The sequence below is a fragment of the Mustelus asterias genome, chromosome 7 (assembly GCF_964213995.1).
Source record: "Mustelus asterias chromosome 7, sMusAst1.hap1.1, whole genome shotgun sequence".
In the NCBI taxonomy this organism is placed as follows: domain Eukaryota; kingdom Metazoa; phylum Chordata; class Chondrichthyes; order Carcharhiniformes; family Triakidae; genus Mustelus; species Mustelus asterias.
The window spans coordinates 60,282,263-60,296,054 of NC_135807.1; the positions used below are offsets into that span (position 1 = coordinate 60,282,263).

The following is a 13,792-nucleotide window of genomic DNA, read 5'->3' on the forward strand; positions in this document are numbered from 1 at the left end:
TATCTATTTTCAGACCCTCCAGAATATCCTGCACATCCTCCATTTGCAGCATGAAATGAGAGCAAGTGTTTGTTGCTTCTTCTTTGCTCCTTTTTATACTAAGCTTTCCTCTCCTATAATCCTCTTCTGAGGACATTCACTGCCTGCTGGTGTTGAGGAATTTGTAATCATCTCATTTCCCATCCAAGAAACAATTTGCAATTAGCAGACTTTTCAATCACTGGGGAAGTAAATGACCAGAAACACACACTTCTAGCAGGGTGCAGCAGTAAGGGGTGGAACTTTTTCCACTTCTTAATCTTGCACCACTGAAGGTAATTATAGTACTCCTCCTGCTTCCCATCCCAGCTAACTTCATACAAGCCATGAATCAAATCAAGTCTGCATGGATCAGCTAGTCAACATCTAACCAGTAGGGCCATCTTCTGCTTTAAATGCAGCTGACTAATTTATTAATTATAGGTTTGTACTTACCCAGCAGCAGATTTTAAAACTTTCATCCCATTTCTCCAAACACCTTTCATTCCTAACCAAATTGATTTTTTTTTGTAAATGCCGATCTTAATAGCATCAGGATCATTTATATATATATGGCAAATAACATGGGTCCCAGGACTGATCTGTGGGATTCCATGCTAATCATAACTGTTTAATTATAACTATCACAATTAATCATTACTCTTTGTCTCCCTATAATTATGCTGATTTATTATCCAATTTATACTTCTTTATCTCACAAACTTTTAATGTACAAATCTGGTTTGAGACATATCATCAAATACCTTTGAGTGCAGAGAAGTGCTGCATCCACTATATCACTATAACCCATTAATTCTGTTACATCATCAAAAGAAATCCAGAAAATTTGTTAGGCATTACAATAACTTTGAAAGGTCAGCATCTTCATGAAAAAGTGTCTGTCACATAATTGTTTTAAAATTTGCAAGCGTGATGTAATGACACAAATTAAATCATTGACACTTGTCAATGGAGAAATTAGGGACCTTGTTCTGCGATGGCTGTTTTAAAATTTTCGTTGAGCATAGCTACTTTTCTCAGTGCAAAGGATCTTCAATATCTTTATCACAGAACAAGGCATGTACAGTACCCTACAGGGTCCTGCAGGGTTGCGCACAGGTGTAACATAGCAAAAACATATCCTTCCTGGCTCTTCTGCGTCAATCCCCTACTCTTCCATGACCTCCCCAACCCTTCCATGTCCACTTATGGCTCTTTCATGGCCATCTCCAAAACAGGTTATCGCCGCCGCCACCACCGCCCCCCCCCACCACTCCCCCCACTCTTCCATAGTCACCCCTGATCCAAGTCTTCCATGACTGCCCCTGGACATTCCATGGCCACATTTAACCCTTCTATGAGTATCCAAGGCCTTTCCATAGCTACCCCAATTCAACACTTCAAAGCTCACCATGGCCCCTCCTAAATCCTAGGAAGACCAAAATCATTGTTTCAAAACTCCACTGCCTGTCTCTCAACTCATAAGGAAGTCCTGTTCCCATATTATCTCTGGGTAAAATTTTTCTAAGCTCTGTGAAAGAGTACCTGCCCTCTCCAAAAGGTACCTAGCCTCTCCAAAGCAGTTCAGTAGATGTAGATGTTCTCCTCTCAGGCATATATTCCAAAAGGTGCACTTGTAAATGCACTGCTGCTTCAGTGAGCCACTCATGTGCAAAATATGTCCACCCCTGTTCACCCCAAAAATAGTTGATGTCAGATACAGGGGCAAGACTTCAGAGTTCGGGGCTCTGGTGCCATTTTGGCTAAGACATGAAGCTCTGCTGCCTCTGCAAAAATTCAGGCCTTGGTTTTATGGTACTCCTGAGAAGTGCTTTGGGTCTTCTCATTACTTTAAACATGCTATAATACAAATTGCTGCTGTTATGATCAGGTAGTTTTTTTTGTAATTGCTATTATTTTCTAAAATATATTGGGTGCAATCTTTCTGCCCACACAGTGAGCCAGGAAGGTAGCATATGAGGGTTTCACGCCAGGCATGAGGCATTTCCACCCTGTTTTAGAACATAGAACATTACAGCGCAGTACAGGCCCTTCGGCTCTCAATGTTGCACCAACCAGTGAAACCAATCTAAAGCTCATCTAACCTACACTATTTCAATATCATCCATATGTTTATCCAATGACCATTTAAATACCCTTAATGTTGGCGAGTCCACTACTGATGCAGGCAGGGCATTCCACGCCCTTACTACTCTCTGAGTGAAGAACCTACCTCTGATATCTGTCCTATATCTATCACCCCTCAATTTAAAGCTATGTCCCCTCGTGCTAGCTATCACCATCCGAGGAAAAAGGCTCTCACTATCCACCCTATCTAATCCTCTGATCATCTTGTATGCCTCTATTAAGTCACCTCTTAACCTTCTTCTCTCCAACGAAAGCAACCTCAAGTCCCTCAACCTTTCCTCATAAGACCTTCCCACCATACCAGGCAACATCCTAGTAAATCTCCTCTGCACCCTTTCCAATGCTTCCACATCCTTCCTATAATGCGGCGACCAGAACTGTACGCAATACTCCAAGTGCGGCCGCACCAGAGTTTTATACAGCTGCAACATGACCTCCTGGCTCCGAAACTCAATCCCTCCACCAATAAAAGCTAACACTCCGTACGCCTTCTTAACAACCCTATCAACCTGGGTGCCAACTTTCAGGGATCTATGCACATGCACACTGAGATCTCTCTGTTCATCCACACTACCAAGTATCTTACCATTAGCCCAGTACTCTGTAATCCTGTGTTTTGCCGACACAATCGAATTCACACCCACAAGCCAATTTAAATATTAATGTCATAATTTAAATGACATTAACGGGGGGAGTCAGGGGAGGGAACTCTGCAGGGGTGGTGATTGGGGGGGGGGGGGGGCGCGCGCAACTCTGCAGACAGGGGTAGATAGCCGGGGAGGGAGGGTGAGGTGTGGCAGGAAATCTCCCAGTGCATTGGGGGAGAGGGGCACCTGCCTGATGGCACCCCAAGCACCCCTGTAACCGGCTTCACCAGCAAGCCTAGGCTCCTAACTAACTGGTAAGAATCGCATCCGGACTCTTTTTTTTACATTGAGTGCGGTAAGATTGCAAATCGTGGCTTGCTGAAAAAGCCGGCACCGTTCTCTCCCGTTTTCCTGCTTGTTTGGCACTTAAAATTTGTTTGGAAAGATCGTGCCCATTATATGCAACATGTTGTAATTGTCAACGCAACTTTTCAATATTTACTTCATCCACAAACAATTGCAAATCTTGATCCGAAATTTGCTGGCAATTTAACCCACAAGATTTATCTATGAATTAACTTAAAATAACTTAATACAAATAGTTTTCTCTTCTCTCCAGTAAAGCAATGCTGTCAGTACCTGAAAGTGCCTCAATTGCCTCTCAGTTTTCAAGTCATGACTGTCGCCTTTGAAGATAAAACTAGTTCTAATGCTGTTTAAAATTATGTCTGCTGTAAAACAGCAGCAGCCACAATCTGTTTGACATCCTAACCACTATCATTAAACTGTTGCCCTATCAGTAGTTAAAGCTTTACCTTTTAAGTGCTCCCAGAAATTAATGGTTGCAAATATAAAATTCTTCCTGATTTAATGGCTTTAAAAAGGAGATTTTCTTCAAACAGATTTCTAGCCTCTAAAATCATCATTATTGTAACTTCAGAGTAATCATCAAGTTCAGTGCAGCTTTATCATTCATGCAGTGCCAGCTGCTAAATTTGTAATAAAATTTAATTTTTTTAAAAAGCCATCTTATTTCATCACATTATGGGTGGCACAGCAGCACAGTGGTTAGCATTGCTGCCTCACAGTGTTAGGGACCTGGGTTAAATTCCAGCCTTGGTGACTGTGTGCAGTTTGCACATTCTCCCTGTGGTTGCATAGGTTTCCTCCCACAGTCAAGAGATGTGCAGATTAGATTGATTAGCCATGCTAATTGCTCCTTAGTGTCCCAAGATGTGTAGGTTAGGGGGATTAGCGGATAAATATGTGGAGTTATGGGGATAGGGTCTGGGTAAGATGCTCTGTCGGAGAGTCGGTGCAGACTAGATGGGCTGATTGGCCTCCTTCTGCACTATAGGGATTCTATGATCTGCCATTTTGGATACTGCAGCAGGAAAGACAGCTGGGAACATGTTGTTACATCCCATCAGGTGCTGAGAAAAGATTCTGAGGATATTTCAGCAAAGTTGGAGAAACAAGTAAGTATCTGCTGTATTAAAAATGTTATTTTTATTCTCGAATGTCAAACAAGTGCAGATTTTTATTGGGATACTCCAGTGTCCAGAAATATTTTTTTTTCCAAAGAGTGTTTTATTAGCAACACCAGAGCAAGGAGGAATGGTCTTTGAAATGCTCATTTATATTGATATTTTTATGATGAATCATTTCACAAAGTGTGAATGCATGTTTTCAAAATAATTCATAAAACAAGGCATAAGGGCAATATTAGAAATTGATTTTTTTAAAATCCAGATCAGCAGACGGAACTTATCAGCATTAAACTGCAAAACAGGTGAGATAAATTATATAATTGTAACAACAATATATTACTGTGTTTAATCACATACCTATGATTGCAGTATGTACAGTTAAAGTGTACTTTTCCCCTCAAAGCATCTAATTAAACTCAAGAACTGAATACAATTTCTAACGTACAAGAGTACTAACCATCCTGATGGCTGTCAATGTTCTGTGGACTATGCATTCTCTCTTCCAGGGTAGAGCTTTGGTCAGAGTTCATGCGATCGACTGACATCCATGTGGAGTCACTGAGTTCAAACTCCTCACTGCTCAATGATTGCTCATCCTGCAAAAACATGAAAAAAAATCATTTCCACCACTATATATAAAAAAAACTTCAGGAGTTTCTTTCTCTGCTAAAAACCACTTTAATATATAAATTGTAATCTTTAACAATTGTAACTTTTTTTTATTTGAGATCAGTACTTTTGCTTTTCCTTAATTAATTAATCCTTCCTTTAATTAGCTCTTTGACATCAGCCTTTAACCTCAAAGTGAGAAACCGGGTAAGCAATCAATACCTCACCATCTCATCAATAATGCATTTCCAATCAAAGCCTCAGCAAATAGGTTGATTCAGAGCATTATTAACCTTTAATAAAATATTCTATTGGATACCTTGATCAAATAACAACTGAAGATCCTTGCTCTGAAGTTCCCGTGCCACTGCACCAGGAAAGAGAGATCATTTTGGGCTGGAGGGTCATAATATAGGATAGAAACCCGTTACGCTAGGTTGCTGTACCTTTTGCATGTCAGAAATTCTACCAAAAATGAGAATTGGCATCTAATATATGATGATATGCAACGAGAAGTACATCATACCTTGTATTTTGTATCACTTATCCCCTAATAACTTTGAACGTGAGGAGCAGATTACCATTGATTGCATTAAGAAACTACCATAATACAGAACACTTTTTTTAAAATTAAAATTGTTCCCTGCGCACCACAGTGACCACTTAGGGCAAGAAACCAAAAAATGGTTTCAAGCCATTAGGAAGGAGATTAAGCAGTCAGTGAAACCTCCAACATCCCAAGAACTGCTGCAGACCACAGAAAGAGGTTCAATGTTCTCAAAAGGGTATAAAGTTAAGTCAACTGTTCCCAATTTTTATTCTGTACCGCTGACCCAACGGCAAGACCAGATACAGAGCCCATCAGAAGGTGCAAAATGGAGTGAACCTGCACAACAGTACCATTTCTCAGTGAGTGCACACAGCAGGCATTCAGCTTATATTCTCAGGGCACCATGCAAATGAATAGTTACAGATATCTAATGCTCAGTTATTCCTGCAGTGTGATTGGAACTGCACAGTCTAATCAGGCCAGAAGGGTTGACGTGGTGTGAAGTTCCAAAATAGGTATTAAAAGATCTGAATTTGGAGAGTAATTGATTAATGGCGATAGTCGTGATAGCAAGGCAAAACACTGAAACAGAGGGCAATATTTCATTAATTATTTGAGTTCCAATTCTCCATGTGGCTATTTCTGAATGTCAGTCTTCCTGATGCTCTTTCCATGTTCCTTTATCTCCCACAGAGTCTCCATATTCCAAGCTTTTTGGACTTCAATCTGTGCAGGGTACAAGACATAACCACTGTGCAAAATACCCATTCAGGAATATGTTGCAGATCATTCCTCCACATTTAAAAGAAAGCAAAAACACTCTTCAAAGACGCCAATAGTTCTCTTGTAGTCCTGTAAAAAAAAAAAGTACTCTTAATGCATTCCTCGACTGTTTTTCTTGAGATACAGTAAGAAGTTTAACAACACCAGGTTAAAGTCCAACAGGTTTATTTGGTAGCAAAAGCCACACAAGCTTTCGGAGCTCCAAGCCCCTTCTTCAGGTGAGTGGGAATTCTGTTCACAAACAGAATTCCCACTCACCTGAAGAAGGGGCTTGGAGCTCCGAAAGCTTGTGTGGCTTTTGCTACCAAATAAACCTGTTGGACTTTAATCTGGTGTTGTTAAACTTCTTACTGTGTTTACCCCAGTCCACCACCGGCATCTCCACATCATTTCTTGAGATATGCAGAGGGGTCATGATCTGTGGTTCATCTCGTCACCAACAAGCAATCTGGTTACTCTACATTTTCCCTTGAAATATTAATTATAGTAGAATTCCTTAGGATAATTGCATCATGGCAATTTGCAGCAAATGAAGAACTGACATGCAGATTCATGGTTTATATGATCAGCGAAAGAAAGCTATTTCTATTCAAAACATTACGGTACTTTGCAAGTTTGCAATGCTGCATGAGTGCCATCTAGTTCGAACAACTCTATGGCTTTATCATGCCAAAATGAATTAATTCCCTGCTCTCTGAAGAATGATGTCAGTGCCTTGATGAATGTGGCCACATAGAACTCAGAGTAATATTATGCAGGCTGCCTTCAGATACTTGAAATGCATCAATGGCATAGAATTTGAATGCTGTTATAATTTGCCCAGGCAGTTGATTTTTGCAAGCCTTTATGCCAAGGATAGTTCTGCTATGGGCACTTTAGTAGCAAGCATTTTTCCCCTGACAGAGCTAAGGACCTGTGTAGTTGGCAAATTCTTTTGGTGGGGAAGGGAGATATATCCTCTTCAAATGTTATCTCACCCTCCTTTTCTTAAAAAGTCATTGAGGTTTACAGCATGGAAACAGGCCTTTCAGCCCAACTTGACCATGCCGCCCTTTTTTGTACCACTAAGCTAGTCCCAATTGCCTGCATTTGGCCCATATCCCTCTGTACCCATCTTGTAACTGTTTAAATGTTTTTAAAAAGACATGTTAAAGACATTTTAAAAACATTCTTCATCCTACAATGTTCACCTTCCTTAAAAATAGCATACAAGGCAATGCTGACTAAGAATCCCACAACTCAGAACCTCTAACGTTGTTGAAGCGAATAATTTTCCTGGTGGTCTCACAAGTCGTTGAGCTGTCAGAGGCAAGGTCAGTTCGTTTCAGAAGTACAGCAGCAGTATTTTGCTCAAAGCTTTATTACAAGTCCAACAATCACATTCCAAAACTGCTCCAGACTCCAGAGCAAAGAACTCCCATCACTATTAGCTTATGCTGGCAATAGATCTGCCTCTTTTATCTCATTGTGAATAACCCTTGGTGCAATAGGGCAGTAATCACTGGATCTGGGAACTCCTGTGGCACTTCAAGTCAAAAATACATTCTAAGGAACTCCAAGCAACATAAACACACCCACTGGAGGGTCCAACTTTAAATGTAAACAGCAGCACAGCTTAATTGGTATTTAAACTGCCTTAAATTTGTAAATTTCAAACAATACTTAAGCTCTGAATAACTCCTGATAAAGTCCAGAAAATTCAGGGCCTACACATCGATTAGGCAGTTCAAATAACTGGCATTCCCAATGCCTGTGAAGCCTGGATCCTGTTTCTGCTCCTGCTGATAATAAACCACTTTTCTCTTTCCACACTTCTCCTGCATCATGCATAGTCTCATGAGTACAATCCAGAAACTTCTCATCTTTCCTGATGCCACCTATCATTCCTAAAACATAGAGCTGTGTTTCAGAGACTCCGTTTTCCACCACTTAGTTCAAATGCCCTTGGATACAATGGAAATTCATGTTGACTCTCAAATTGCACATTTTATCTCTCTGTATATAACTAAAAATGTAGATATTATGAGCCTGAATTTATGTTATCATCAAACTCACAAGGTCCAACAACTCTGTTTACCTCACAAATGCAAATGTATGCATTTCCAAAATAAATCATTAACTTATTTTTAACCTGACTTTTGTAATAAAGACTACATTTACAAAAGCTGGTACAATGTAATTTGAATATTGCTTCATAATTGGTTGAGTCAACTATTTAACTTTTACTTTGAAACTGCATTTGACAAGGTCCCTCATGGCAGGCTAGTGCAAAAGGTTAAGTCACACGGGATAAAGGGTGAACTAGCTAGATGAATTCAGAACTGGCTTGGCCATAGAAGACAGAGGGTAGCGATGGAAGGGTGTTTTTCTGAATGGAGATCTATAACTAGTGGTGTTCTGCAGAGATCAGTGCTGAGACTTCTGTTGTTTGTAATATATATAAATGACTTGGAAGAAAACGTAGCTGGTCTGGTTAGCAAGTTTGCAGATAATACTAAGATTGCTGGAGTTGCGGATAGTGATGACGACTGTCAGAAAATACAGCAGGATATAGATAGGCTGAAAAATTGGGTGGAGACATGGCAGATGGAATTTAATCTGAAAAATTGCGAGATGATGCATTTTGGTAGATCCAATTCAGGTGGGAGCTATAAAATAAATGGCAGAACAATCAGGGTAAGATTTTTAACAACACCAGGTTAAAGTCCAACAGGTTTATTTGGTAGCAAATGCAATTAGCTTTCGGAGCCCTGCTCCTTCGTCAGATGGAGTGGATATCTGCACCCAAACAAGGCACACAGAGACACAAAATCAATTTACAGAATACTGATTAGAATGCGAATCTTTACAGCTAATCAAGTCTTAAAGATAGAGACAATGTGAGTGGAGGGAGCATTAGGCACAGGTTAAAGAAATGTGTCCTGTCTCCAGACAGGACAGCCAGTAAGATTCTGCAAGTCCAGGAGGCAAGCTGTGGGGGTTCCCGATAGTGTGACATGAACCCAAGATCCCGGTTTAGGCCGTCCTCATGTGTGCGGAACTTGGAACATGACACACGACAGCGCAGAGTCGCTGAGCAGAAACTGATAGCCAAGTTCCGCACACATGAGGACGCCTCAACTGGGATCTTGGGTTCATGTCACACTATCGGTAACCCCCACAGCTTGCCTCCTGGACTTGCAGAATCTCACTGGCTGTCCTGTCTGGAGACAGGACACATTTCTTTAACCTGTGCCTAATGCTCCCTCCACTCACATTGTCTGTATCTTTAAGACTTGATTCGCTGTAAAGATTCTCATTCTAATCAGTATTCTGTAACTTGATTTTGTGTCTCTGTGTGCCTTGTTTGGGTGCAGATTTCCACTCCATCTGACGAAGGAGCAGGGCTCCGAAAGCTAACTGCATTTGCTACCAAATAAACCTGTTGGACTTTAACATGGTGTTGTTAAAACTCTTACTGTGTTTACCCCAGTCCAACGCCGGCATCTCCACTTCAGAACAATTAGGAGCATAGACACAGCGATCTGGGAGTACAGGTCTACAAATCCTTAAAAGTGGCAACACAGGTGGAAATGGTGGTGAAGAAAGCATATGGCATGCTTGCTTTCATCAGCTGGGGCATCGAGTATAAAAGTTGGCAAATTATGTAACAGCTTTATAAAAAGTTGGTTAGGCCACATTTGGAATACTGTGTCCAATTCTGGTTGCCACACAACCAGAAGGGCATGAAGGCTTTGGAGGGAGTACAGAAAAGGCGTCCCAGGATGTTGCCTGGTATGGAAGGTATTAGCTATGAGGAGAAATTGAATAAACTGGGATTGTTCTCCCTGGAAAGATGGAGGCTGAGGGGTGACCTGACAGAAGTTTATAAAATTATGAGAGGCATAGATCAGGTGAATTTGAGGAAAGATGTAGTGACATTGGGGGCAGTTCAGAAGAGGTTCACTAGATTGATTCCAGAGATGAAGGGTTTGTCGTATGAAGAGAGATTGCACAGTTTAGGCCTATACTCTCTGGAATTTAGAATGAGGGGAGATCAAATTGAGGTATTCAAGATGATAAATGGTATGGATAAAATAGATGTGGAACATATGCTTCTGCTGGTGGGGCATTCTAGGACGAGAGGTCATAGTCTTAAGATAAAAGGTAGCCAATTTAAAACAAAGTTGAGGAGAAACTACTTCTCCCAAAGGGTTGTGAATCTGTGGAATTCGCTACCCCCAAGTGCTGTGGATGCTGGAACAGTGAGTTCTGAGGAGGAGTTGGGCAGATTTTTAATTGGTAATGGGTTGCAAGGTTATGGGAAGAAGACAGGAAAATGGGGATGAGGGGCATATCAGCCATGATCGAATGGCGGAGCGGACTCTATGGACCAAATGGCCTAATTCTGCTCCTATATCTTATGAACTATGGATAGTTGGAAGCTTTTTCCCAGGGCAGAAATGACAATTACAAGGGGCACAAGTTCAAGGTAAGGGGGGAAAGGTTCAGTAGAGATTTGCGGGGGAAGTTTTTTGACAGAGGGTGGTGGGGGCCTGGAATGTACTGCCAAGTGAGGTGGTTGAGGCAGACAGGTTAACGACATTTAAGACTTATCTGGATAGACACAAGGACAGGCAGAGAATAGAGGGATGCAGACGGTTGGTCTAGATAGGACAACTGATTGGTGCAGCTTGATGCGCCAACGGGCCTGTTCCTGTGCTTTACCGTTCTTTGGTCTTTGTATCATGTTGTTATATGTTGTAGGATTATATCACTGGTGTGTTTATTTGGTGGAGGCACACATCCCATTACATATGTAATTCATTGCTCTTCGTGTATGGCTGCAGTTATTGCCCTGATATCCAATGTTGCACTTTGTTAGGAGCTAATAATGGATGCAATGAAAATTACTTAACACACAATCTGGGCAAATATTTTTATTTTTAACAATAACAACAATCAACATTCCCTCTAATTTGTCTTATTTTTGTGCAGCCTACGCATGTACATGCACAGGCCCTTTTGTTGCTTAGCCTTGCACATGTAGTAACTTAAAAGGGCCAACTTGTGCTTGACTGGGGCGGCACGGTAGCACAGTGGGGCGGCACGGTAGCACAGTAGGGCGGCACGGTAGCACAGTGGGGCGGCACGGTAGCACAGTGGTTAGCACTGCTGCTTCACAGCTCCAGGGTCCCGGGTTCGATTCCCAGCTCAGGTCACTGTCTGTGTGGAGTTTGCACATTCTCCTCGTGTCTGCGTGGGTTTCCTCCGGGTGCTCCGGTTTCCTCCCACAGTCCAAAGATGTGCGGGTTAGGTTGATTGGCCAGGTTAAAAATTGCCCCTTAGAATCCTAAAAAAATGCGTAGGTTAGAGGGATTAGCGGGTAAAATATGTGGGGGTAGGGCTGGGTGGGATTGTGGTCGGTGCAGACTCGATGGGCCGAATGGCCTCCTTCTGCACTGTAGGGTTTCTATGATTCTGTGACTTAGTACAAGGATTCCCAGCTTGCTGCACAGTCATACAGTTTGGAGAGAACATTGATGATGAGGCTATGAGCACTAACTATTACTATAGGGTAAATCTGATAGCAAATTCCAGATATGAACAGATGCAGTTAAACACACAAATCCAGAGGTTACAGTTAGAGTTACACTTTTCCTTCACGGGGTGCACACCTCAGCATTGAAATACATGCAACAGCATGAAATTGGGTTACCTATCCATTAGTTATCCATTAAACACCCCAGAAAAAAATTAGGGCATGTGCATTCAAAAGCAAATCAATTTTTAATGGCATAATCAGTGATAATTACTACCTCAAAACCTCTTTCTCCTGGAAATTTAATTTTACAATTATGGACCCCCCCCCCCCCCTTCCTTCAGCAATTAATTTCATAGTAGAGCAAAAAGACTTTCTTTAACTTTTTCCTCTCATCTCTTTTATCATCCCGCCCGCTTACTCCCATCTTTCTTTCTCAGACTTTATTTGCATGATTGAAGTCGAATTTATACTACTTATTTTACATTTCCTAGTTTAAACTCTGCAAGTGAGGCATTCATCAATGTGGTGCCATTCCAAGTGGAGTAACAAAAGCCTACCTTGCTTCCTCAAGACAGCTTTGTCCCTTGCATGTCCCTGAACACACTGGGCGGAATTTTCCCTCTTTCATCCAACTGCTGGCTCAGGCAACAAATGATGTGGAGATGCCGGCGTTGGACTGGGGTAAATACAGTAAGAAGTTTAACAACACCAGGTTAAAGTCCAACAGGTTTATTTGGTAGCAAAAGCCACACAAGCTTTCGGAGCTCTAAGCTCCGGGCTTAGAGCTCCGAAGGCTTGTGTGGCTTTTGCTACCAAATAAACCTGTTGGACTTTAACCTGGTGTTGTTAAACTTCTTACTCAGGCAACAAAAGCAGCATGGAGCTCACTGGCTTTTTTTTGCCATATTGTGCAGCCCTTGGATGGAAAAAAATTGGGAGACATGGTCCATGTCATCATGCTGGAGGAGCGGGACCAGAAAAAGCTGGCAACATCAAGAATCACAAGATTGGGGCATCATTTTTAAACGGCAGTCTGATCTCAGATACAAAAAAGACAAGAACACTCCATGCGTACAGAGACCCCCGCCCCCCCGCCAATGAGAATGAAGGCGTAAAATCCAGGTCTTTGAATTGGTGCTACCCTAACCTGAGGCCACAGCTAAAGTACTGTGTGTAGTTCTGGTCACCACATTATAGAAAGAATGTGATTGCACTGGAGGAGGTGCAGTGGAAATTCACCAGGATGCTGCCTGGGATGAAGAGAGGCTGTGTAGGCTTGGGTTGTTTTCGTTGTAGCAGAGAAGACCTGAGGGATGACCTGATCAACATTATGAGGGACATGGACAGAGTGGATAAGGAGCAGCTGATCCCCTCAGTCACAATGGGACATAGATTCAAGGTGAGGGGCAGGAGGTTTAGGGGGATGTGAGGAAAAGCTTTTTGACCCAGAGGGTGGGTGATGATCTGGAATGCACTGTCTGAGAGGTGGAGGAGGCGGGTTGCCTCACATTTTTTAAAAAGTATCTGGATGAGCACTTAGCACATCACAACATTCAGCAACATGAGCTAAGTTCTGGTAGATGGGATTAGGTGGAAGTTCAGGTGTTTCTAATGTATTGGTGCAGACTCCATGGGCCAAAGAGCCTCTTCTGTGCTATATGATTCCACGACTCTCTGATATAGTCTCACCAAATGATGCGATGCCAGGATTTTAAATTTGGACACTGTTGGTCTTGGCAACACTTCTGAAAAAAGATACGTGAACCTGGAAATTGGCTCTGCAATAGCATTATTTAAAGGGCGAGGCTCCCTGATTGTAGGCAAGTAAAATTTATGGAACTTTCTTTCTATTAGGGAGCATCTAAAAAGTACTCTGGACTGTTTTTGGAGGTGTTTTTGTCCATTTGTCAGGAAGTCTTGTTGCATCCTCACGGGACTGGCCTGTCCACACAAAAGGCAGAATTTTGTAGTTGCACCAAGAGTCCCAATAGAGGGACCAGAAGTGCATGGGACCTCCACTCAGAGGTGGGAAAGCTCATCATATGCAGAAACATGGCAACCAGCTGAAAGAAGCCGCACTAGT

General features: G+C 41.9%; 1 protein-coding gene across 2 annotated transcripts in view; it reads right to left on the minus strand.

Annotated features, from left to right (window-relative positions):
- LOC144496096 (nucleolar protein 4-like) overlaps positions 1–13,792 on the minus strand; it is a 339,666-nt gene that overhangs the window by 202,544 nt on the left and 123,330 nt on the right. For both annotated transcript variants that reach the window (XM_078217066.1, XM_078217065.1), the window contains exon 5: positions 4,701–4,839. In XM_078217066.1, the coding sequence (XP_078073192.1) occupies positions 4,701–4,839 (139 nt within the window). The remainder of the gene's footprint in view (positions 1–4,700; positions 4,840–13,792) is intronic.